The sequence below is a fragment of the Tachypleus tridentatus genome, chromosome 9 (assembly GCF_004210375.1).
Source record: "Tachypleus tridentatus isolate NWPU-2018 chromosome 9, ASM421037v1, whole genome shotgun sequence".
Taxonomy (NCBI): domain Eukaryota; kingdom Metazoa; phylum Arthropoda; class Merostomata; order Xiphosura; family Limulidae; genus Tachypleus; species Tachypleus tridentatus.
This window is the reverse complement of record NC_134833.1, coordinates 86439913-86466904: the sequence shown is the minus strand read 5'-3', so window position 1 is coordinate 86466904 and position 26992 is coordinate 86439913. Positions and strand designations below refer to the sequence as shown.

The following is a 26992-nucleotide window of genomic DNA, read 5'->3' as shown; positions in this document are numbered from 1 at the left end:
AAGAGAAAGAAAAAGAAACTCAAAAGGAGTGTTAAATTGTACAATAACATCAGGTCAGCTTCAAAGTATAAGATCTAGAGAAAGAGTGATACAAAATATATTGCAACAAGCTTATGGACTTGATAACCCAGGAAGATAGAGATAACAAATTTTAAAGTACATTTTTCCTTTCCTTAAGTTTTTTCAAATTTAGTTTATAAAATTTTCAATATTCATCTACGTTTTATCTTGTTACCACTATTGTAAACTGTGTTTGGAAATACAATATACAAAATAAAATTATTAACAACTTTAAAAAAACAAAAAACTATTTTTCCCATGAAGATTTGTGATGAATATGTTTGATATACTGCTACACAAAAAAGGTGTACATAAATTCACATGTTTCTGAAAATGTTATGTAAATGATTTAGAATGATGTTTTAAATTGTAATAATTGTTTCTACTTTGAATTTCCTACAATCTTAGATCAAAACTCCTTTTACGTAGCTAAATTCAAATATGAAATAATAATAAATATACTGTATACAGGCTTAAACTGTTTACTTCACTCCATTCTTTTTTTGTTTAAAGGGAAAACAATGTGTTTGTAAAGTAAGAGCGGGCAAAACAATTCGTCAAACTGTAGTACACTCACACATTTTGGCTGAGCTTTTTGTAAAGTTTATGATAAATTGAAAATCTGATTATTGTGTTTGTTCTCAAAGAACATGTAGACATGCTTTCTTTAATGATATAAAGTACTGAAAAATTAAGTTTTTCTTACCTAGCAAAAATATTACCACTACCACCTGGAAACGTATACGGATGTTGTTTACGAAACACATGTCCTACTCTGCTGCATGGAATAATTTCAAGGCTACCATTACACTGCCAAACTCTGAAAGATATTTCTGAAAAATAGGGAAATGTACAAAAATATGCTGGACATAGCTGGACAGTATAACAGATACATGTAATGATAATTCGTTACTAGATGTACTTCTGCAGGATCCTCGAAGTGTTCTGTTTCAAGACTAAATAAAACAAAAGTTAAGAGCAACATATATTTTTTATTTCTTTCATTTGAAGTTCATTTGTCATGATATGCTTGCTGTAGCCTACAGATTGCATAATTCTTCTCGTGATTCATGGAATGCACACATTTTACTGGTGTCACCACAGTACAAATTGCAACTTTAAGTATCCCTAATGTGATGTTATTTTAGTGTCTACTGACTGACCAACAGATAACTTACTACTAATATAGTGGTTAAAACAGGTGACCCTCCAAACACCCTTCAGCTGCTTTTCAGAAAAATTACAGATGATTAAAGAACTTAGTTTACCACAAAATGATGGCTAAATATTAATTTTTTTTATTATACCAAAACATTTAGTAGCTCAAAAACAAATGGGATATCTTGTAAATCAAGTAGAGAGGTTAGTAATGCAATACTCCCTACAGCTATGTAACCTGGAAAGAATTACTCTATTACCTATATTTAAAACAGTGGAATATGTGTAAAGCTGAAACATTACATTAAGATTACAAAAATAAGAAAGAAAGAAAACTAGATTTACTTACTAATATAATAAAAATTTTAATACAGGGTAAAAAAAATAATGAAGCTCAGGTTAACACAACAGGTTTTTCCAACAAATGGAAGCTGTTCATGCTACCATCCTTTAAAAAAAAAATTGTCCAAGATAAATAAACAAAACTAGAAATAGAAGTTGACCAATAAGAAATTTCTCAAAGCTAAAATAAAGTTTTTGTTTTTACACTGTTTATTATTTTGTTTTACTTAGGACCCTTTAAACAATCATGGACCTGTATGAAATCTCGTATACAAACAGAAAAGATATTTCTAGGGGTAATTTTCTCTAACATGTAAATAAGAAAGAGTATTTCAAACATGTTCAAGTCATGAGACTTGATCTACAAAGAAAAAGCCAATGGCTTATTAGCTTATTTGAAGTTAAGCACAAAGCTACACAATGGGTTCTCTGTGTCTTCCCACCATGTATATTAAAACCTGGTTTCTAGCAATATAAAATTTATACAGAAAAAGCCAATGAAGACATCTGCCATAATAAAGCAGTTTATAGAGACACCAAAAGGTGATTTGGTATAGCTGGGGTCTATTTATGCATAATAAGATATAAAATATTGTTTCCCTATACAAGGTACTAAATGTTTACTTGAAAGACAAGCTGCTTATGGCTTACTTTCAAGAAATTTCCTATATATTTCTATCTTCTGGTTCAATGGATTTAATCTGCAAATGGATTTTTTGAACCCCCTACACCATAATTAGTGTTATCTCGATATTGTGGTGACAGACAAAATTGCATTACTTGCAAATTAAAATCTTTTTCATACCAAATTAGTTAAATTCTAGTAGTATGGGATACTAAAACTTGGATTTGATAATAATTTATTCTTACTGGTATTGCATCACAATGATGATATTTTAATCACATGTTTCTCTAATCAATAACAGCACTGTATGACAGAAGCACCTAAAACTGATACCTAGAAAAGTGCATTCCAACAATGTTAATGTTCTAAACAAACTCTGACAAATTGCAGAGATGGGCAAGTTTGTTCCAAAAGTATTTGGAATGGTTCACTAGGTGAAAAATCAGGTTCTATTGGGTTGAGTAATAATTCTTGAGCGTTTTTTCAAGTTACAAAAATATATTCATAAATGAAACGCTTTCACAAAATATTTCATGTCATTTGGTAGATAATTTTTTGCTCTAATAGATGGTGTGTTTGATTTTCATATGTCTTTAATTTTTGCTTTCATTTTCAGCTCATTAAATGGAATGTCAAGTGGACAAAATCGAGCATTTTCGACACCATCTGCTTTTCGCATTTAATTTCTTGCAATTTCGTTTAAAACAATGCATACTATATACCTAGGTATTACCTGAAATAAAGTATCATAATAAATGTTTTGGGTGTAATGTGTTCATGCATTGAAGTATTGTATAGTCTTGCATGTAATGCTTGAATGAAATTATTTAAAAACGCTCACGAATTATTCCTCAACCTAATACAATAGATGTTTAAAACATGGCAATACTAAAAAATATCTTTAACAAAGATAATTTGGTAATTTTTTACCACTTGAAGTAAAAATGTATCTCAGAATGGCTGGTATTAACACTTTTATTAATAAAGCAGAGAACAATGTTTCAACCTTTATGGTCATTTTCAGGTTAACACTACATCTGTCAATTTGACCAACTATGACCTCTTTGTGCTCATTTAAAGTCTATATAGATTTAATACTTTTAAATTTCAATATAGCATGGATATCTTCATAAAATTTGTCAGTCTTTATGATATTAAATTACATTACTCACTAACTACTCATGTGCATGACTCGTTAAACATGTTTATTATTAGTTATTTTACATAATCTAATCGTAACTAACCTAAAAAGATCCATACTTTTACAATAATAAATAAACATGAAAAATATTAAAGAAAGTACTCATCCAATCTTTTTGTTGTTGTTGTTAATTGTTGGTGAAACTTAACCCTACTTTTTTATATTAATGTTAGTGATACCCTAAATAATATTATTCAATTAAATAATGCACCAAAGGACAAAGACTAATAAAATGCAAATAGTAGACAATATTCTTTGAATCTCAAAATTATTCTGGCTTTCTAACTGTGCAACAAAGACTGTTATAAGTTCATCCAAGCTAATCAATACCTTTCTCATGGAAATGAAGCTTGTGCTTTAAGAGAAACTGACATTTATTTGTTTAAAAAACAATGTTATACAATTCATAATTCAACAGTTTCAATATAATTAAATACAAAAGAGAACTATGAATGAATCCTGAAAGAGAGGGTGTGACAGAAGGGGTCTAATTTTCTATTTGATAACTCTTTAACCATACAAACTTGAAGGGTATAAAATTATGGTTTGTCTGAGTGAATGACAATTTTATAGTGAACAATTTATGTTTGTAGTTTGTATCATTTTTTCTTGGGGGGTCCTGCTGGATGAAATAGAGAAAAATAGAGAAGGTGCTAAAAAATGTGTCATATGTATCACACTAGGAAAAATTCAGGATTTTTTTATTAATATTGCCTTGCAGAATTAAGAACGTAAAACTTATATATCAATGTGTGGATTATTAAGTAAGATTTTATGTTATACTAATTGGTATAAAATAAACTAAAAGTACTTTAATATAATTTTGAATTTAACATACTAAAACTTTCTATCATGTGCAGTAAAGGATACCTGGGGTGAGAGGGTTAATGTTGATGATGGAATTCATGATAATTCCAAAATGTCAGTATTAAAGATCCGTTTTGGTATCACTGTGTTTTTACTGTGTAGTATTTGCCAAATTATAAAACATTACAAAATTTATGAAAACAATAATCATGATTAAAAAAAATTAGCACAAAAGATACCAAAAAGGAAATGAAGTAAACTACAAAAGACATAGAAACTGGAGTGCTTTCACTAACTTGACTATTCTTCTGTAGAAGAAAAAATCAGTAAAAACTAAAGAGTGTGGAGTAATAATTATGCAAAATAAGCACATCATTTGATCAGGAAATACCTGCCAAGATGCCAACATTTCTGATGCTCAATGTCACACCCTTCTTCAATTAGGAATGGTCAGCTTTCAGTGTTACTTAAATATTTTCTGCTCATATAATATGCACTTTTTCTTGCATCCTGTCCTTTACCCTTTTACTCCTTAAGAATATTCAACAATTTAAAAGCACTCTACTATCTTGTTCTTTGAAACTCACTGTTAGAAGCAATGATTGCCATAAAGTGCTCAATTCAGACAGAGCTAAAGAGACAATGTGTGTGATGGGGGAAAAGTTCATAGTAGTATTTATCTGTTAGGATAACTTGTGTTTTGCAATCTTTGTTGGGGAAGTTGTTAAGATGTTTTTAAAAAAAACTCCTTCTTCGAGTGTATTAATGAAGAGTTTATATTTCTTGGTGCAGTATTAATATAATCTATTTCCAAATTTTTTAATATGCATTAATTCAACTCTATGCCTTAACCCCAGAAATTTAGGATTTCTGAAGTACTAAATAATTAACTACTATTGAGCAATTAAATCTAATAAACATATAAGATGGTGCTTAGAAGGAACTGTGTGTACACTTTAACCACTGTTGTGGTTTGTTGTTAAATTTGAAGTACTTAACCATCTCTTTCTTAATCACAGTAGCATTCAGACCAGCTGTGATACTGTACTACTCATGATTTAGTATCATATTAGATCACAAACACTTGGTATGACAAGTTTCTGGGGATGAAATTTAATTACTAACTTCATGCATCTAACTTTACAGAATTATTTTAGGACTGGCAAATGACTTACAGCCCAAGCATTTTCTTTTTTTACCTTGTAGAAGAATATAAATACATTAAGAACATTGAAATATATACTAATAAAATAGATTCTAAATTCAAACTATTTGCTTGTTTACTAATGTTTGCTAAACCAAGCTATGAAATGAAAAAAAAAGTGAAACATTAATGTTATTAAGCACTTAACTGCCAAATGTTTGTTGTTAAGCACAAAGCTACATAAAAACTAAATATTTTACCAGATTACTAATAATCCTATTTTCAATAAAGCTCTAGTGCACTTGCCATTTTACTTGTTTGCTTGTACATAGCTTAAACTTACTATACCATAGTTACTGATTAACATTATAATAGCTCATGAACAACCTTACAGCCAAAGTTTTTCTATTTTGTAACATTAACTCATTCACTGAGGCTATTAGACACAGAAGTTGGATTTTTTTTTCTTCTAAATACACTGCAGACATGCCATATATAGGATTTCTTTGACATTGTGAGAGATTCTGACAAGAAAAAACAAAAAATGATTGAGCATTTGTTTGGTAACAATTCTGGAATGGATGAGGAGTAACTTAACACTCATAAATACCCTGTATCAGTTCACATGAAAAAATTAAAAAAGGAAATCCCATGTATGGCACAGGTGCAGCATACAGAAGAAACAAATGTCTAACCTGTATATCTGACAACCTCAGTGAATGGGTTAAGAGGAGCAGGGATACACTTTAGTACAATAAAGCAAAAACTAATACAATTGTTCTCAAAAATGTGTCAGATGGTGTAGAAATGAAGGATACATTTGACTTTGATAATTTTCTCTAAGGCTATGTAGCAAGTCTGAATGAAACTATCAAAAAGTTGACCCATTGTCAGAACATGCTTGTTTTCTTTATGGTATTTGGATCTAGTATCTGTGCAAACAGAAATGATGAACTTCTGGATAGTATAAAATACAGGGGAAAATTACTATCACATTATGTTCCTACACATTAAAGCTTAGTCATGATTAACATGTTTAAAAGTTCTGCAAAAAAGAAGTCATGTTTTCAGCAAAATCATACAACAGTATTGGTAGTAATTGTACTTATTTCTTCAACAACAATAAAAAAACAAAGATTGTCAGAAATTGTTTTAAAACAACTACTTGCTATTAACATACTAGTTTTGTATAAAATATTAAAAAAGGTGAAAGATATTTACCCAGGTTTTCTCCACCCCACACATCCATCATCATATCATACTTTCCAAGTCTGTCAAAAAATGTTTTGTTTACTACAAACAACCCACCAGCTATCATTGGGGTCCTGCAATTAAAACAATATTCTCCTTTAACTAACTTTTAATGAGGCAGTAGTATATTAATGGAATATAAACACATCTCTACTATGAGAAAGAATTGTTTATAGTCTGAACCATGTTCTTCATGCAGGATAGTAAATCACACAAAGAATACTGCTTTGTTTTTCAGCTCTATCAACTCAACTACGTTGGTAGCAGATAAAAATTCAATCTATGAAGCTTTAACACTTTTCTATATCCCAAAACCAAGAGAGATCTACAATTTTGTAAAGAACAGATAAAAGTTACAAGGAAATGTTTTCATATTATCCAAAAATGTTTTAGCTGCTCTTTGTCAAAATAACTTAGATTACAATCAATTTGTATTTGCTTAGCAATAATACATGACTTGTGAACATACTTTCAAACCACAGTTGATAAGTTGTAAATTGACAAAGCTTTTCTTTTTAGTCATTGCCTGTATATGACACCAAAGATGATAAAAAATAAATAAAATAAAAGAGCAGAATTGGTTGTTTTTATTTGTGCAGTTGGCATTTAAAACTCACAATTAAGCTACCTTGTTAATTATATCAGGACATAATTCTTGATATATATAATTCAGTTGACATAAAAATTATTTCAAATACAATAGCAAAATAAAACAACTTATTACAGTGTCATTCATTTCTTCTATTATTTAATATACACATTTTAACAAATCAAGTTTTTCAATGAATGTAAAGAAGACAAACACTAAAAAGATCCACTATTTCAAGGAAAAAACAAAACTGAACTTAACAATTAAGTAACTTTACAATCAGGTTTATGTGAAATGAGTTTAGGAATCTCTAAATTAAGCTAACTATTTTTGGGAACGTTTTTATGACTGTTGATGTTGCAATTCTAAGGCATTTACAACTTCAATTGATTTTAACCCAAAGTATATCATTACTTTAATAAATTCATTTATTATGGTTTAGTTTTTACTAAATCCTCAATACAGATACTTAATTTAAACATTTTATTCGAAACACCATGGCATGGCAAGATTACACCATGGGACTAAGAAGAATGATTCCATACTGAGATACAGGGTGTTTTAAAGTCTGGAATCATAGATGATTTGCAGCTTTCCTTATTCCTATACCTCTCAGCATCAATTTTAAGTTTCTTTCTGCACATCGTACTGTGCAACATTCAAAATTTAATCAAGCCATTTTACCATCAATATATGAAAATGAAATTAATATTATACCATATGTTACAATTTAAATTTATATGCTGGCTAAATTTTAATTACTTTGTTCCAAAGAAAACCTTTAAAAATACTTAAACTGCAGCTTTTGTGTCTTTGAAAAATCTCTACTTTAGCACCATTTCATTCTCAGACACAGAAGTTGGCACATACAGGCATTTCTACACTAAGTATGTATATTTGACCTGATTTCCACATGATATCTAAAAGTCTGCATGTTGGGTTCTCTGGAAGACAAGATATAAATTTTTCAACCTTTGATGGCTGCCACACCCACCTTCTATACTTTGCCTTGAGACTTACAGCATATGCTTAGTTAGTTGACACAAGTATATATAGTTCTTAGTATGAACTCAGTTTACACTATACCAACAGTTAACTTAAAACCAGTGCACAGTTTTCCATATGGTATACACATAATTGCCATTCACATTGTCAGCTTGATCAACTATAGCAGGGATGAATATTTCTTTTCTGATTATGCCAGAGTTAAACACACAGCTAAACTGCATTTAGGTCTTACTTTTATATTTTAGTTACTTATGTGTCATGCTTGTTTTAAAATAAATATTTTAACAGTTTAATGATTTTAACTTGTCACCTGGATTTTGAAAAGTTATGAACAAGATGAAATGTATAAGCATCATTTTGTTTAAGCAGTGTATCTTTGTGGGTAATCTGCTGAAATGACTTGGTAAAGCCATCAGTTAATGCAGTTAATAAATTATAACAAGTGAAGAATTTAAAAGAATAATTAAAGATAAACTATAAGTGAAAAGATAAAGACTTAAAGTAGTTACACAAGCAACATGTGACTATGCTAGTGGATTTTTACAAAGACTTAAAGGATATGTACATATTTCCATTTTTAATTTTAAACATTTCCTTGGACTGTATGTTGAGGATAATAGCTAAAATAGAGAAAATGGAACACAAAGTATAAATATTTACCTTAAAAAACTTTTAAATTCATTTATGAGGTCCTAGAGATTACATAAATGAAATGTGAAAACTGTAAGATAAAAAATAGTATTTTTATACTTCATATAAAAATTACCTTGCAAGTGTGTTGTTCAGAGTTTGAGTGAAAATAATTACATTAAATAATGAAATTTTTATTATAAAATAGTAGAAAAGATTAAAATTAAATGTTTTATTTTTCTGAAACTACAAACTTTCAGAAATATGTTTGCAAATTTTAAATAATTTCATCCACTAGTTTTACTTTTGAAACTAAATATGATGAGAGTGATGATACATACTATGAATCACAGCATGCAGTTGCCATAGGGTTAATTTCAGATACATGATTGATTTGGTCCATCTACTGTAATGACTGCTAGTACTAGTAATGTTCAACCCGCTCTCTTTCCAATACTAAAGCTTGTGCAATGATAATTGTTCACTAGTGATAGTAATAGAGCTTGTGTATTGATACTGATGTTGGTACTATCATGAGAGCAGTAGCATTTGTGTATTCACAGTGGTTCATCTTCTGATATGACAATATTAATGCTTGTCTGTTTATAATGTTCCACTGTCATAGCAGCTGTTCTGAGCCAAATGGAAATGGCATCACACCAAACTGCAGAATACCGTTTTATTTTTACTGAATCAAAATGAAAGTGAAATGCATGACTAATGAAATATTTCTTAGAAAACTATTAATACTTTTAAAGCAAATAAGTCACCAGTTAAGTATGCTGTTTCTAGAAAGAACAAACAGTATTAACCCTACTAAGGGTCTTCCTATGTTCACAGGTCAAAAGCCATATAATTATGTTTGTAGACTTACATTTACAATTTTATAAACATACATCAGTAAGTATGATATCAAATTGTAAATTATAACTCAAATTTTAGTATGATCTATTAGTTTTCTTGATTTAAAAGTAAATATTAAAAAAAACTTCTAAACATCAATGTTTGTGTGTGTGTTTAATGTTGTATTGGTTCAGACTAAATATTTATGATGTCCAAATACAAAAATCTATAGTTTGTTACAAATTAGTACCTCCAACTACTGATACTGACAAACCAGAATATAAAATAAGAACTTTTTGTCTTTTCTACATGCTGATATATTGCTACATTTAGTGAATCAAACACAGTGGCCCTGCCCACTTCTTTCTATTTTAGGAAACATGTAAACTACTTTTGTTTATTATGCATGAATAACTACTCAAAAGCTCAAAATGTTCCTCCACATGGTTCTCTGAGCATTTCTGAAGTAATTATGTAGGAAACCCTTTCTTTTTATTACAGATTCCTAGTAGTAAAGTAAAACATTATTGAACTCAAAAGTTGTATTTTTCGAAACCCAAATACAGCTTAGCTGCTAAGCCTCAAAAATTATAGTGGAATTGTGTGGTATTTATATAGTAATTTATGATTTTTTTTTGTTATTTCAAAATGTATTTATAAAACCTAAAAACAAAATTTTTTTCTTTTACATTCTCCATGTGTGAAACTTGATAGGGCTTAGCAAATTATGGAAAGCAAGAAACAAATTCAAAGTTTGTAATTAGAAGAGATAATTGTTTTCTATACCTTTTTCACTTACTCTCCTATGTTTTAAGATAACTTAAATTTAAGAACTTATTGGTAAATAGTAATAATCTATATACACACACAATGTATAATAACCAATATGTGACAGTATATCACAAAATACTAATCCACTAAAACACAGGATCAGTTTGTAAAGACTAAAGGTTAATTTTATATTATTGGATATTTTAACATTAGCACATATGTGCTACACCATTCAACTTCTGTAATGTTAGTCAGATGTTGAAAGGTCAATGAAATAAAAATAATAGATTTTCATACATGTAGAATGACACAATACTTAAGCTATTTTGACTATACATTTGTAATTTCGTCTTATAATTTGTAATCATTTAAAAAAAAAGTGTATCTTTCATCTATTTCTATTTTTTGATGATAGTTATGCAGTTAGTAGAATCAACCAAACTCATGCAAAGAAACAATCATGACAAACAGCAGATAAAATATAAAGTTGTTTTCTAAAAAAAATTTAATAGTTTTCTGGAGGATATTAGAAGGTTATGGAGATTTTGTATATGAAATTTGACAATTTTCTGATACATAAAAATGTTTTTTATCCTAAAACCAAAATTACTTCACATGTTGGCTAGTCAATGTTTGAAAATAAAACATGCATGAGCAAACACTTAATGAAAAAAATCTGATACTTTGTGCATGAATGCCTTGTAATGGTTTACTAATAACCTGTACAATTCTGTCAAGATACATGTACATTTTAATAAGGTTCAGTATAACTGTTTTTCACAAATATAAGCTGGCTGGAATTTACCAACCCATATCAGAGGTAATAACAAACACACTGGTTTGTTTACCAAATTTGCATAATTTCTGAAATAATCTAAACCAAGCTGATATTAACAGTAAACTGAAAACCGAGGCACAATTCTCATACATGAATAATGTATTAAATTGTGTTTGAGACGAAGATCATGTTATCATTAATTTAAACATACTCACTTAATTGGAAGTACAGGATGATTAGCTCTACTGAGTCTTTGAGCTGAAGAAAGAAACTCCCATTTGAAGACAAGATTCCAGTCAAAACCTATTGATTCATACATAGATTTTTTTATTACTCTACACAATTTACATCATTTTAACAAATACTTTTTTCATTCCTCATGTAATAGTAAAAAATAAATAAATGGTTAAATATTAGTTATTCTCAGTGCTTTACAGTAATTCAATCTCTCAATAAAAGTTCCATTGTATGTTTCATATACCAAATAAAAAATGCTTTTAAACATTTACCGTTCAGTTCTGAGACTAAAAGAAATGAACACAAGACAACAAGGTATTAATGCTATGACATACTATGCACCCTTTACTATAGCAATGAAATGCTTGTACATGGATGGAAATCTTCTGTATTTTAGAGTATAGGTAATTAGCTGTTTAATCAGTTTTGTAAATCAGAATTTAACTTGTACTGTAGGAGATGAACTATTGATTTATCTAAATGTGATATAAATATATTATTGACTATTATAATAATAATTTTAGCATATTTTACATATTGATAAATAAAATATACATCCATTATTATGTAAAATAATCAGCACATTTCTTCTATTTTCAAGACTATTATCAGTTCAATTTTAGTTTTAAATGACTGGCAAATATAATTGGCTAATCCAAAAAATTGATAGGTTAGGCTCATTTAGTTAAACTACAATGACTTTCTTATACATACAGTGCTACTTTATGATCAAAGTGACATGGTAGTAAGAACTTTTTCCATTTTACTGAAACAAAAGTTTTGTTCATCTTTCAGAAGTTAGTCATTTCATTCAGACAAACAAGAAACAACATTCTAGATACTTAATAGATATTGACAGCTTTAAATTTTATATGCTATTTTCTATTCACATTATAATTTAAAATATCATAAAAATGATAAATATTATGAAATTATACCTAGTTTGGGTCTGTAATCAGTGTACATAGTAGGAGGATGCAGAAAATTGCAAGGCAGACAAATGATGCAAGAAGAAATGAAAAAACTGACAGAACCGGATCATCTAATTTGCTTATATTGACATAATAATAACACTTAATATAATGGTTTACAAAACTTCCCATACCTCCACGTAAGTCTGATGAAGCACCATAGTAATTGAAGTCATCCATGTTGATGACATCAATCACAGGACAGACAACTCTTGTGTAATCCTGTAAGAACAGTTAAGTAACAAAAAACATATTCATCATATACTCCTTTACTGGTTTATTATCATGTATGAAAGCAATAAAACAAATGAAATAGAACTGAACTAATTTAGTTAGTATAATACTTACACTGGAAGCACCAATTTTTTATAACAAAACTAGTCAAACCCAATGTAATGAAGTATCAAAATACATGGACTGTATAATGTTGAGTTCTTATCATGTATAATTAAATCTTCACAAAGAGTAGGGACATGGGGTTAAACTAAACTTAATACTAATGATTTACACATGATAATGTAGCAGTGCCACAAGCTATTTGTTAGGTACCTATATATTTGGTTTACAACAAATTCCAAACTGTTCAACACTCAGTGGTAACACAGGTAGACTTATGACCAAATGAAATTTGTCACAGTTCTCCCTGAAGAGGGATATTCATACAGCAAACCTGTTACATGATGTAAAGCCAAAGGTAATAACACTTTGATGAAGGAGGCTTTCAAGACAACTTTCTCCATGGAGAAACTCAATTAGCAGAGAAAGTAGGCCAGTAATGGGCTCTAAAACCCTAACATAGTACAATCCAGAGCAACACTCTCATCCACAAAGTGATTATTTTGTTACAAAATGTAACTCCTCAACTCAAAAAAGCTATTATGAAGAAACTGGGCATATCTTCTAGTACTTTTAATAAGAAAAAACAGCTATTTGATGTTAGTGAAGGCTCAGAGGTCCAGAATTCACAAGCTACTAGTCACACTAAAATTAACTGCTGTTTTTACAAGTGAGGTGAAAAGAATCAAAAATCCCAGTAGTCTGTCAAGTCAACTGATGCAATTCCAGTTGACTTTTATCCCCTTGTACTACACATTACCATAATATTGGAAGTTAACATCTGCAAAAAGTGGAAGAGCTGTGGAAAATCAGCATCTGTGATCTAAGACTAATCATGTTACTATGGATACTGTCAGTATTAAGCAGTAGTCTTGTCATGGTAATTAAAGTATAGATACACTAAAAGCAGAAGACCTAGAACTTCATTCTTATAAAACATGCACAACAACCATTAGATCACAGACTGTATAAAGCTTGTATAACAAAGTAGGGAGGTATAATGCTATTTAAATGCTAAAATTATGAATGGCAGGCAGGTTTGTGACTCATATATAAAGTTGATACACTGGAGAAATTATGACTGTAAAAAGCTAAAAAAATGAAAGCCATGTAAAAGAAAACTAATTTTTAAATGTAACAGAATATCATAGCAATGGGTTTATTTTTTATCATATCTCTTCTGAGTTGTTTACCTAAGTAAAGATAATCAAGCACAAGTGCTAAAATTGAAACTTCATATTGCTTTATACCCACTACTGTTTAAAGACAGAATTATAGTTCTGATATTAATTTTTAAAACCTAAAACCACTAATTTTTATTTACATTTTCTTGCTTTATATTTATTAGATGCTTAAAAAAGTTATTTGAATAACTAAGCTTAAGTACATGAATTGCAAACTGTATACAAAACAAAATTATTCACATGAATCACCAGTCATTCTAAGTTATTCCTAGATTTGAGATGTGACACAATCATGTCTAATTATCTTTGAACCACACACTGTGCACTTAAAACAAGTTTGTAAACTTCCACAAAACCAATATACCAGACAGTTATGTCCAAATCAAATATAGTGAAAACTGGAGTTCATAACATGTAACAGAAACTGTTACATTGCACCATAATAAGATTTTACCTCAGCTACTCTATCCAAAAGAGGCTCTAACCATTTCTGGTTACATTCACAATGGCTGTCCAGAAATGTTAATATTTCAGATGTAGCAGCATCTGCACCTCGAACTCTTGACCTTACTAACCCTATTGATAGACAAAAATTGTATGCCTTAATATTACAAAAATTAGATACTGTATTATTAAAAGAAAGATTAACATTTTCCTAAACTGAAAATGTATTTCTAATAATGCTTATCTCCAGTGACACTACAGTTATTCCTTTACCTATCTAAACATTGGTCTCACATGCTCCAGTCTTTATACACCAATTAAATGCCATTTGCAAACCTCTTCACTCATGTCAATGCACCCTCTATCCTGATATTGTGTAAGAACCTCACTCACATAATGTAATCACTTTTGAGATTTGCACCATCCTAGTCACTAACACCAGCTCTTATTGATGAGGAATGGTGGGAGAGTATCAGCAGAGGCAAGTATTATTGGAAATACATTTTCAGTTTAGGAAAATATTAACTTCCAAACACACTTACCCTCTACTGATGCTATAACTAGAATCTCTCACTGAGAAGGTGGAGGGAATGGTGCAGGCATTATCCATACAGACATATATCCAGAAATATATATTGGGGTATCCAAGTGGGGGAACCATGTTACATTCAGAATAGTTATGTTCTTCACCTTTTTCTTTTTATAATTTAATATTTGTATCATGGGTGGAATAATACAAGAGTAATCATTATATGTCAGCCCCAAATAGACAGCCGAGGTTCTGCAACTTGGGGTCAAAATTAGGGGGTATTGGTCCCTATATATCTTCATTGGTGGCCAAGGCAATTGTATCACAATGTTATAGATAGAAATAATTTTGATTCGATCCCAATCTGTTGTCATAGAGCAATGCATTCCGAATCACTGGAATGACAATCACAAAATGATAACAAAAAGTACAACTTTCTTCTTATAATCTAGCAGATGTTGTTAAAACAGTCATGGGGGTAGTGAAAAACCCCAGAAGAAAACTGCCAAATCATGTGAAGAATGTTAGAGAAATGCACTGGGAGAAGTCCAAATACTGGCCCATAAAATGTTCCCCAGGATAAACAAAATGGGTAGTGAAAGACAGAAATCTGCTGAATCTGATGAGACATAACTCTGAAAATTCTTCATCTGTAAAATCCAGTGCATGCAATATGGATATTTGCAATTCCACCTCTATGGAATTGGAGAATATCTCGGGAAACCAAAGGATCTCAACGAATATAAAGCTAAGACTAATAACGACAAAATGTAGTAGTGTGAGCCACAAAACATCTCCAAGCTTGACAGAACAGAACAAATGATTAGCATATAATAGATTACATAGATGACAAGTAGAAAGCACAAGAATTGAGGAGAGTGATGTATCCCTTTTCCTTGTTGCCACAACCTTAAAAAGAAATGACCTATTATGGTATAATAAGACTTAAGGAAAGAGTCATACAAACATACCAACAACTCCAATCCATGACTTTAGCATACCAGCAGCAACAAAAATACTCATTAATTAATAAACCCTTTCAGCACAGGCTCAGTCCCTGGGATGAACTTCGTAATCATTTTGTGTTTGTCATAGTTTTCATGCTATTACTTTTAAATTAGCAAGCATACTTTCACAACATTTGGCAGATTATCAGTATGTGTTACAATGCTTTCATAAGCAAAATATCAGTTTTTTTAAATTACGTCTTAAGGTTAATGTTTTTCTCATGCTTTTTTTATTTTCACATATTGCATGTCCAATATGCTACATAATTTTCACTTTAAGGTTAAAAGTACTTTTATGCATAAGAAAATTTCCAACTTTCACGTACGAAATCCTTATAATGTCCAGATAGTTTTATAAAATGTTTCTTAAGAAAAAAAACTTTATATTTTGTGTTATTTTCACCAACAGATCTCTGAATGAGTTTGTTCAATTTCACTGATCTTGTAACCACCATGTGAAATTAGAAAATAAACATAAGTCACACCTTTTGCATTCTAGAATAATTATAACATGAAAACATAAATGTTCAGACTAAACAGCTTAAATCTCATTACATTATACACTTTTATATAGATCATATGAGCTACACTGGAATCTCTCTTTTTTACACATGCACACACACATATGTAAATTTTTAGATGTCAACCAGAGGTGGATAGTCAAAGCATGTAAATTAGGGTACAAGGTTTATATATCCCAAAATGTAATAAAGCAGTAAATGTCCCAGCATGAACCAGTAATATCAGTTAAAGGAGGAAAACTAAACAGTCCCACCTCCAAAATTTCCACCAATAAAAGAAGAGTAGACTTAAAGTCTAGAGAAAAGCCTCAAAATCTTACAAACCAATGTGACTAATTGAAGAAAGGAGTAGGAGGTGTTTGATCCAAACTCGACTCGTGAAAAGCTGACTTAGTAAAGAAAGGCATCAGAAAAACAGAGTCCAAATTCTCCCCAGAATAACTAGGATCAAGAAAAAAAAACTTCAGGATTCCCAGGAGAAAACACCCACCCAGGCCGAATGTGTGTCTCCACCTTCCAATGCACCAAAACAGCAGCCTCAACTGAAGGTGACCTCCTCCTGACCATAGAGGTATGCTAGATAACAAAAGATAAAAAAGGGAGGTCAGATTAACCACAGTATTGACAACAGTAATAGGAGAGTTCATACTTGCAAATATCATGCATGTTTTTTCATTTTTTGTGTAAGAATTTATATGGAAATCCATAAAGTGATGCAAAGCTTGCAATCCATAATGGAAAGAGATGTAGCACTTTGTCAGAGAAAATCATGACCAATGCTTTATCAATAAAAAATGATTACAGTATAGGAGTGAGATGCTTATTTTCAGTACCAGAATAGTAGGTGTATTCATGTGGGTTGAGAGATTTGCAAATTAGATCTAGCTAAGGGCATTTAATTATGGTATAAATACTAGAGCATGCAAAACAAATGCTTAGATAGGCAAAGCTAACATCAAGGAATAACTACTTTGTCAGTGAATGGTATGTATGTTTTGAAATTGTTTTCCATTTTTTTTAAATATAAAATGTATGCCCTTTTCATATTTTAATAATTAGACACAATAAAGGAAAATTAAAAAACTTAACTGTTTAAAAATTTAACTTCATAAGATGTTTTCTATCAAGTTTTTCTTTTTCTTGTTCCCAAAATATTATTATAAATTTGTCATTGTTTCCAGCTGGTACTTGCTCATCTATGTTATTGAAATAATTTTATAAAAATGAAATTATAAAAATTAACAACATACATTTTTAACAAGAAGTTAATCCTTGTCATAATACATTCAAAAGCCTCTGATTGTTTTCAAGTGACTAATATATTTTCTTCAGAACCTTTTTTTAAATATCTCCCCAAGAATTTTGAAGGAGGTTAAACACTGGGTATGTGAACCACTTGCTACTATTTTATGACATTTCTTTAATAGTGGTCAAGTGTCAGAGGATTAGAAGTTAGCTGATGTAACTCGTCTTTTCAAGAAAGGTGGATAAAAACTGTCCCAGTAATTATAGGCCCATCAGTTGTGGGAAAATTTTTAAAAAGTCTGACAAAGTTTAGAATGTCATCAGATAGTCAACATGGTTTTACTATGAGAAAATTATACATTTTTTTAAAAGATTACTGCTTGTGTAGATGAGAGCAAGAGTACAGGCTTGGTGTACTTAAGATTTGAGAAAGAATTTGATAAAATGTCACATAAAAAGTTTGTGAAACAAAATACCTCTAAAGCCGTGGGATACAAGTTAATTAACTGGATAGAAGAAAGTGATGTTGTTATAAATGGAGCTCAGTTAAATTGAATTTAAGTCACAAGTGTGGTATCTCAAGGCTAAGACTTCAGACTTTTGTTCTTTCTGATTTACATCAGTGACTTGCAGATGATATTAAGATTTTGGATGTTGCTAGCTGCAAAAATGATGCTACTGATTCACAAAATGAGTTTATCAAATATATGGCACATGGGTTTTGATTACAATAAATCCAAGATAATATATGTGGGTTATCATAATGTAAATTCTAACCTTTACAGTGTCAAGAAAGAAGGGGATCTTGGTGTAATGGCTGATCAGTCTCTAAAGCCATCCAAGCAGTGTGCTGTTGTCAGTGGCAGTTTAAGATTTTTTTATTTTTAAAGTTTTATTTATTAACAGTTTTATTTTAGTTCAGAGGATGGAACAGTCAAGATGGACAGGTAGATCCAATGTTGTCCCAAAATGTTATATTTTATTGGCTGACTACTTCAATGATGTGTCAAATATTTACATGCATGTTTGCTTCTAATTTTTGCTGACAAATCCTAAATTTAATAAAAAAGTGCAGTTAATAACTTATTTATCTTACACAAGGAAGTTTAATCATAACAACACTTTTCTGTACTACTTTTTAAAGCATCAATGTGTGAATAAATAAAAAATACCACACATTTCAAACTTACCTTCTCTTTTGTTGTTTCGTAGCACGCGAACTTTCTGAATGCTCTCAAGTTCTTTTCCATCAGATGCTCAAAATAAAACAAACAGAATATTCACCTACATTTTGAGCTACTATTAAAATATACATAATAAAAACATCTAAGAAAAAGCACTACAAAAATATTAGGCATATGAAATGTTGGATTTCTGAAGGAAAATGTGAAACAAATACATCTTTTTGTTGTTTAATTTATTTAATCAAAGTAAGCTTCTTTATACCGAATAAACTTCTGTCATTGAGCTGTAAATTTATAAATATAATCTTTAAAGAACTGAATGTCCTTTGACACAAAGTCTTCAAAGGCTCTTTAAATTTAATTTTAGTTTGCAAACGTTTTTTCTTTTAATGAAATGCCCAAATGTTTAAACAAGTGATAATCTGCAGGGTAATGATGTGGTGAATATGGTAAAGTTTCATACTGAAGTTTGTTTAGTTTTTGGACAGTAACGTGTGAGACATGAGGTTGAGCACTGTCATGAAGCAGTATGTGTCCACTGCTGAATGTTTTGACAACTTTTGATACATACTTTCAAGTTCACAATAATATTTCTCTGCTGTAATTGTATCTCCTGTATTTAAAAATGAATAATGGATCACACCTGCTGATGACCACAAGCTTCTTAGGGTGAAGAACTGGTTTTGGCATAAGTTTTGGTGCTTCTTCATAGTTAAGCCATTGTCCATATGGCTGTAGATTGTCGTAACAAATCCATTTTTCATCACGTGACAACTGTATGGAGAAATGAGTAATTTTTATTGCGAGTAAGGAGTGAGGAACAAATTTCAATTCCTCTTGTTTGATGGTTGTCAGTCAATTCATGAGGTATCCATTTAATGAGCTTTTTCACCTTACCAATTGCTTCAAGATGTCAGGAAACTATTGAATAATTAATAGTAAGTTTATTGGCAAGTTCTCTCACAGTTTGGCAGGTATCTGATTCAACTACGTCCTCCAATTCTTCCTCATTAATAGCTGTATGAGGGTGGCCTGAAGGCTCATTTTCAAGTCTTGTATCACTAGAGCAATATCTCCTAAACCAATGCTGTGCTGTGTGCTCATTTAGCTGTGTCATCAACAAATGCATGACTGATATTACAAGCTGTTGTTGCTGAATTGCAACCATGCTTGAACTGTACAAAAAAATTACATGAATATCAATTTTATCCATGGTGACAAAAATAAATATAAATATGATTTAGCTTTTAAAATAAAAAAAATAATGTTTCTCTTTAAGCCACTAAAAATTAAGTTCCAAATTTGTACACAAAAACACTACAGTTCATATGCAACAGCCTGATATCTAGGCACTATTAATATTCAACACTTTCTACATTAGTAGTAATAAAAGAAATTACTGAGTTTACCAAACACATCAATAATATTCAAGCTGGTAAAGAAATTGGTTTAGAATTTATAGTAGCATGGCTTTATATCATTTTGGAAATTAAAACATCACACAATAACCTTTACAGTTGAACTGTTTGCTGCCCTTTAGCAACTTTACTTTTCATCTCAAATTCAGTATAATTGTTAAGCTTCAGACAAACAATCTCATGAAAACATCCACATTTCGTTACATAGGAAAGAATTATACAGCAGCAGTCCTCAACAAAAAAATCTGGTCTGCCTATAATTCAATCAGTTAACTGAGTTTCAATTTTCAAGAAAACTATGATCCTGACTCTAAAAAGTAATATGTAAGACCATTTCCCTATTATAAGCACTGACTGACACATATCAAATTTTAATAGGCAGGAAAGTAAAACCTTTTAGCCATAAATTGAAATGAAATATCCAATGATGGTGATCCTATGTCACCAGTATTTTAAATGATGGAACGTTTTGTTTATTTTGTTGTTGTTACTTGTGTGTTCATATGTGATATAACATTACCATAATGAAACATCTTTTAATAAAACATTCTTACCATCATCACTAAAATCATCCACAAGAATGATCTCTTTAATGAGATTTTCTGGGCTTCTGTTCAAAACACTTAAAAAAAAAAAAGCCAAATTAATTTACATAAAACAGCTAAGGTTAGTCATTCCCACCAACTATAACATATTAAAATAAATGATGAATATGTCTCTTTCATGGGCATTATTGGAAGATAAACTGAAGAATGTTAAACATTGATTATGATGCTTAAATTCAGTTTCATAAAGTTTGCATAAAAGAATAAATGTACAAGAGGTATCAAACTATAAGAAAAATTTCTGAAGGTTAAGAATTATGACAAAAATTGGTTTATATTACAAGGTTTTGTCTGTGTATCTTCACTAAATATCACTCTACAACAAGAAACAAAAGCAAGAAAAATGTAGTGTGATGCTTAAGGTGGTTTAATTCTTATTTTATCATTACTAGAACACATCTTAAATGTTGATATAATTTCTGTACCAGTTTCTTGTTTACAGTTTCATCACATATCAGAATATTAATGTTTTTAATAATACCAACTTCAACTGATAACAAGTTTTTAAAAAATATATAATTATACATTTTATTGAAAAATTATATCACTAGAAACATAAAACTAAAATTGTTACATATAGTAATTACAATTAGATAATTCTAGTAACGAAATGGGAATTACTCATGAAACAAACTCTGAAAAGAATACCTTTGATAATTTTTGGAACAATAAGCAAATTATTTTGAATAGTTTTCCCTAGAATTATATAATGTAGATAATTTATTTTAGGAAACCAAAATATAAAACCAACTTTTCTAACATGTGAATTATAAATATAATTTTAAAATAATTAATTCCCACTATATCCTCTGAACAAGAAATATTTTATTGTAAATTAATATCACAGTTGAACTTCTTTATGATGTAAAGTTTCAGTTACACTACAAGGTCTTAAACACAGATGCTGTAGGACTGGAAAACAAACAATATTATTTTAGATTCAGTATTACCCTTGAAAATTCAATAAGTTTATTCAAGCCTGCAAGCAGATATTCATAGTGATGTGCTGTACCTGGCAACTGTTCTTAACAGGGTTGATCTTGCTTCATTGTGAAATGTTATAATCACACTTGTTGGAGAAAGATGTTTCTCATCTCTGTATACTATGGAGGAGCATCTGAAGAGAAGGAAGAACTGTTTAATTTTTAACTGTCTTTTTCATTCAGGGTTTTTATACCATTTAAATAAAATTAACAGTATGTTAAATTATGTTCAATGCATTAGTTATATATACATACAAAATTATTTAAATTGTTTCACTTATTAAAAGTAAGAACCAGAGATCTCCTTTACTATCTAAACAAATTAACTGGAAGTGAATTGCATTTCAGTTGTACCAAAATCAATTACACAAATTCTCCAATACCAGTTACCCGAATGTTAACTTCAGGTCATTCATAAGCATCACATTAAATCTTACACCAAAAATGTACACTTTATAATGTATTGTTTACTATAATAATGTTCTTACACAGTGTAATTAGAAATGTTACTGATTCAATTTAGCTTCATTTTAACATAGCTTATAACACATCTTTTCTGCTTTCAAAAACATATCTAGATTGCATCTAACAACAGTCTCCATAACATGTTTGTTAAGGTTATTATACACATGTAAAACAATTTCTTACAATATTATTCAAAAGCATTATAATGGTTGTTGTTAATTCTTTGTATAAAAATTTTATGATATTTCAAACAGATATTTTCATAGACTTATTGAAATTTACAAGTTTAAAATCCTGTCTTGTTTCATAAGTAAATATTAGTCAATGACCACATAAAACTTACTCAGAATGCCTGGTATCAGGAATCTCTCGATTGCTTGGTAATTTGTCACTGGCCTCTTGGTTGAATTTATTTCTTGCATAAGGATCATCTCCAGGATGTAATCTGGACTTTGAAATATATGCTTCTTCATCGAAATACTTTAGTGATATTTTGTCTTCAATTACTTTAAACTGTTGGCTGTGCTTTACTTTTGTCACTGTTTCTTTTAAAAGTAAAGCTTTATTCTTCTGAAACAGAAGAGGAAGTAGCATTATGAATATTTCTGAGAGAAGTCACATTTGGAAACACTTATACATTGGTAGCAAGCTTATTTGTTTTCTTATACAAACTTTTCTCTGAAAAACTATTGTAATCAATAAATTTGTTATCACAGTGACTTTGCGATTGTTTTATATATATACAAAGGATTATTTCAATGAGTTTTCTGAAAATTTAAGGAATTTTAAAATTAATATATAGGTCTAACTGTGCACTTATTTGAATAAAAAAGAAAGTATAAGAAAATTACATATCTGTGGTATTGAAGTATTGGTATGTTATACATAATGTTTGTCTTCCCAGAAAGGCTATAACAATTCTTTGTTTTCATATAAAATAGAATATTTTATTTTTAACACTTTTCAACTGTCTCAACATGCCTAATGAGTCTTCATTTATCACAACAACACATGCTACAATGCAAAGAAAAAATGAAACAGACAGAATGGTAAACAGAAAGTCTAGTTTTGTTAAAATATTTAATTAAAATTACTACTATAAAGATGAAGTGCAATGTAGAAATATGGGAAGTGCCTTAAGTACAGGTAAATATTTTTTGTATTATAAAGGACTTGACATGTCATAAAAAACATAGTTAAGGTTTAATAACATTCACAATTAGCAGAAACAGCTTTTATTACATAGAGTACTCTGACAAAAGAATGTTAGAGTACACTTATGAGAAGATACACTTGTTACATAAAAAAATAAAAAGTACAAAAAATGATTTTAACCTTTAGTTTCTGAAGCTCCCCATCATTTATAAATGATTAAATTTCTAATACATTACCAAAATCTTTCAACGAATTGGAACAAATTTTTGTCTCTGTTAGCTACTTCCTTTTATTAAATTGAAAAAACAATATTTACTTGTGTTGTATAGGTATAAGCAGAGTGAATCAATTATTTCAAGATAACCAAAACAAAAAATTGCATTGTGACAATAACTTGTATGTTATAAGTACTTATTAATAAGCAAAATTTTAAATTAACAGATTCTTCCTTTGTAAAGAGAACAGCTACCATTATTTTACCATTACTTTCATTAACCACAAAACTGACAAACAATTAAAAGCAACAGAAACCAGAATCAGTAACCAATAAATGATGTCTAGTAAAAGTTTTGTATGTAATTCAACCATCATCTATGTGCTGATTTTTATAAAGGCCATCTAAAGTTACAGAAATTCAGGACGTAATATAAAAAAATAGTTGTAAAACAAAATAAACAGACATATTTTATTTTTATCTGAAACGGTTTGAGCAGAACAAAGTGCATATAAGTAGACACTGACATTTAAGAAAACCTGCAGAACATTTTTAAAACAACACTGAAAGATAAATACTCTTCCAACAGATAAGGCCAATTTCTACACAGAGCAAAGATTCTTATCACCATTTATTATAATTTAACAAATTTATATTGTATAAGGTAACAAATACACCTTAATGTTGCAACATTTATGTACAAGATAAGATAAAATGTGCAATAATTCCTAAGGAATTTAACTTTGCTTGAGGAAAGGCAACTGAAAAGATGACATTTCTCAAGCAAAGTTAAATTCCTAAGGAATGTGGAAATGTATTATTTTGATCCCGGAATACAATAGTAGAAAAAAACGTTAAGGAAGACAATATACCTTGGAAGTGTTTGTTTATAAGTTTATCTGTAAGGGTTGAATTAAATAACATGCATTCTTTATGTAAAGCAAGATTTCAGATTTTGTATTTATTAACTTCATAAATACGTGACTTTTTATTGTGCTTTTTTATATTTCAAATTCATGTTTTACAGCTTCTAATAAGGTTGATTAGATGAATTTATTCTTCATCAGAATGTCAAAATAAATTTTGCTTTCCGAATCAAAAGCAACTGATAAGACAAAAACTGTTGCTTACAAACTGTAAAACATGAATTTGAAATATAAAAAAGCACAATAAAAAGTCACGTATTTATGAAGTTAATATATACAAAATCTGAAATCTTGCTTCACATTTTTTTCTTCCTCGTTTCATTCATTGACTTTAGAAAGTAATTCACTGACGTAGAATATCCTTTTCTTGATCTTCAGTATTATTTCTGTAGAATGCTATATTCTTGTTGAGCCAAATTTTGGTTTTCTGGAGTATCCAATCATTCTTGGAGACCACTGATGTTCCCTGTCCCTTTTATACCCTTGCAGGGATCAAAATAATACATTTCCACATTCCTAAGGAATTTAACTTTGCTTGAGGAATGTCATCTTTTCAGTTGCCTTTCCTCAATGGGAGTGCATGGTTTATCTATTTTACTTTAGTTATGACAAAATATTGTGAACACCTTGCATGGATTAAATAAAGAAAAAAAAAAAATTCATGAGGAAAAATAACTTTACATGAGAAAATCTAATCATTCTGATAGCTTTCCCTTGAGTAAATGTAAAATTATTTCATTATTTGTATTCCTGGTATCATTCTATAACTATTTTTTTTTTAAATAACAGGGCACTTTGTAGTTAGTCAATTGAGGCTTACTTCAATCAAATATAAAATTGTCTAGTTTTCAGTGGTTTGTAGGAATACAAAACTATTGATCATGATAGGTTTAAATAAAATGATGAGGCATTTTATTTACACTTTTACAAAATATTAGTTAAAAAAGGTTATGAATCAATTGATGTTTACTTTTGTGTTTTCACAGGTTTTAGTTTTATAAATTCATTAATTGCATTACATGTCAGAAAACTTTCGGAGGATGCAAAAAAAGAGACATGTGAACAATAAGTTAAACTGGTTAAATAACATTCTGTTTTCTAAATAAGGTACAAACACACAACTTTTATCTTTTGACCTAAATCATAAAAGAATATTTAGAAATAATATACAAAAAACAGGAAGTTTGAGCCTTGTGTGCTCTAATTTTTATCACAGGAGACACATATGTATACATGTTCACACTTCATACTCACAGATAACTAACCAGTATAACCAGTGTTCTATTATTTACACAAACTGGTTCTGTAAAATAATATTAAGTAGTTGGAAGTTTTCACTGTCACTTAAGTATTTGCAAGTCCACAACTTGTGTTTCATTAGAAAGTTCAAAGCAGATATAAAAGTAGGCTTAAATGCTGATTTTAATAATTAGCTCACTTGTATGACACAAGCTAACACCAAATGAGTACAATAATTAGTTAATATGCACTTGCTTCTAATAGAACCCTGATGTTTTACATAATATCTAGAAGCCTCACACACCCTAAAACATGTCTTTAATTGTTGAAGCCATGACAAATGAAGTATAACAGTACATGTCACAAGTGTTTAGTCAAAATATTGATTTTATACTAAGTTATGCCAACAGTTTAAGACCTCTGACTTGTTTAACACTAATGAAGTGTAAATCTTCAGTGTTATTAAAATCCAAGAAAACAGTACATCTTTGACTATCATTTTTTAAAAATAATTTCAGAGCAATAAATTTTTATATTAATATACTTATTAAAAAAAAAATCAAGAGAAGACCTGAGAAACTACTTGCTAATAATTTCAACCTCTGTTGTAGTTAGGGGGTGAAGTAAACAGTATTCAGAAAACTTAAATTTAATCAACAAACTCAAAACATGATTTTTTAAAAATAAATCATTAATATAGAAACTTCTTTGACTACCTTTAGTTTTGTTTGTTTTGAATTCCACGCAAAATTACTCAAGGGCTATCTGTGCTAGCCGTCTCTAGCAGTGTAAGACGAGAGGGAAGGCAGCTAGTTATCACCACCCACTGCTAACTCTTGGGCTACCCTTTTGCCAATGAACAGTGGGATTGACCATCACATTATAAAGCCCCTATGGCTGAAAGGACAAGTATGTTTGGTGTGACAGGGATTTGAATCTGCAAAACTTACCTTTAGACAAGATCCTATACAAGTTAACTGCAAAATTAAATTTTCAAACTATTTGTGAAAATTTAACATTAAATTTAAATTTAACTTGTTGCAAAAGCAAAGTAATACTAAACTAGCAGCTTAGTTTGGGTGGTTCTGTTTTACAACATCACTTCACATTTATAAAATGTTG

The 26992-nt window shown here is 29.8% G+C and overlaps 1 protein-coding gene across 5 annotated transcripts in view; it reads right to left on the bottom strand.

Moving 5' to 3' along the window:
* The window catches only part of LOC143225671 (polypeptide N-acetylgalactosaminyltransferase 2-like), a 51693-nt gene that overhangs the window by 21176 nt on the left and 3525 nt on the right, over positions 1-26992 (bottom strand). For 4 of the 5 annotated variants that reach the window (XM_076455492.1, XM_076455496.1, XM_076455494.1 and 1 more), the window contains exons 3-11: positions 22680-22906; positions 21901-22005; positions 20838-20905; positions 18872-18937; positions 14390-14511; positions 12550-12637; positions 11423-11510; positions 6559-6662; positions 767-893 (exon numbers count right to left, since the gene is read on the bottom strand). In XM_076455492.1, the coding sequence (XP_076311607.1) occupies positions 767-893; positions 6559-6662; positions 11423-11510; positions 12550-12637; positions 14390-14511; positions 18872-18937; positions 20838-20905; positions 21901-22005; positions 22680-22906 (995 nt within the window). The remainder of the gene's footprint in view (positions 1-766; positions 894-6558; positions 6663-11422; positions 11511-12549; positions 12638-14389; positions 14512-18871; positions 18938-20837; positions 20906-21900; positions 22006-22679; positions 22907-26992) is intronic. The other variant, XM_076455495.1, reaches the window with a different exon arrangement.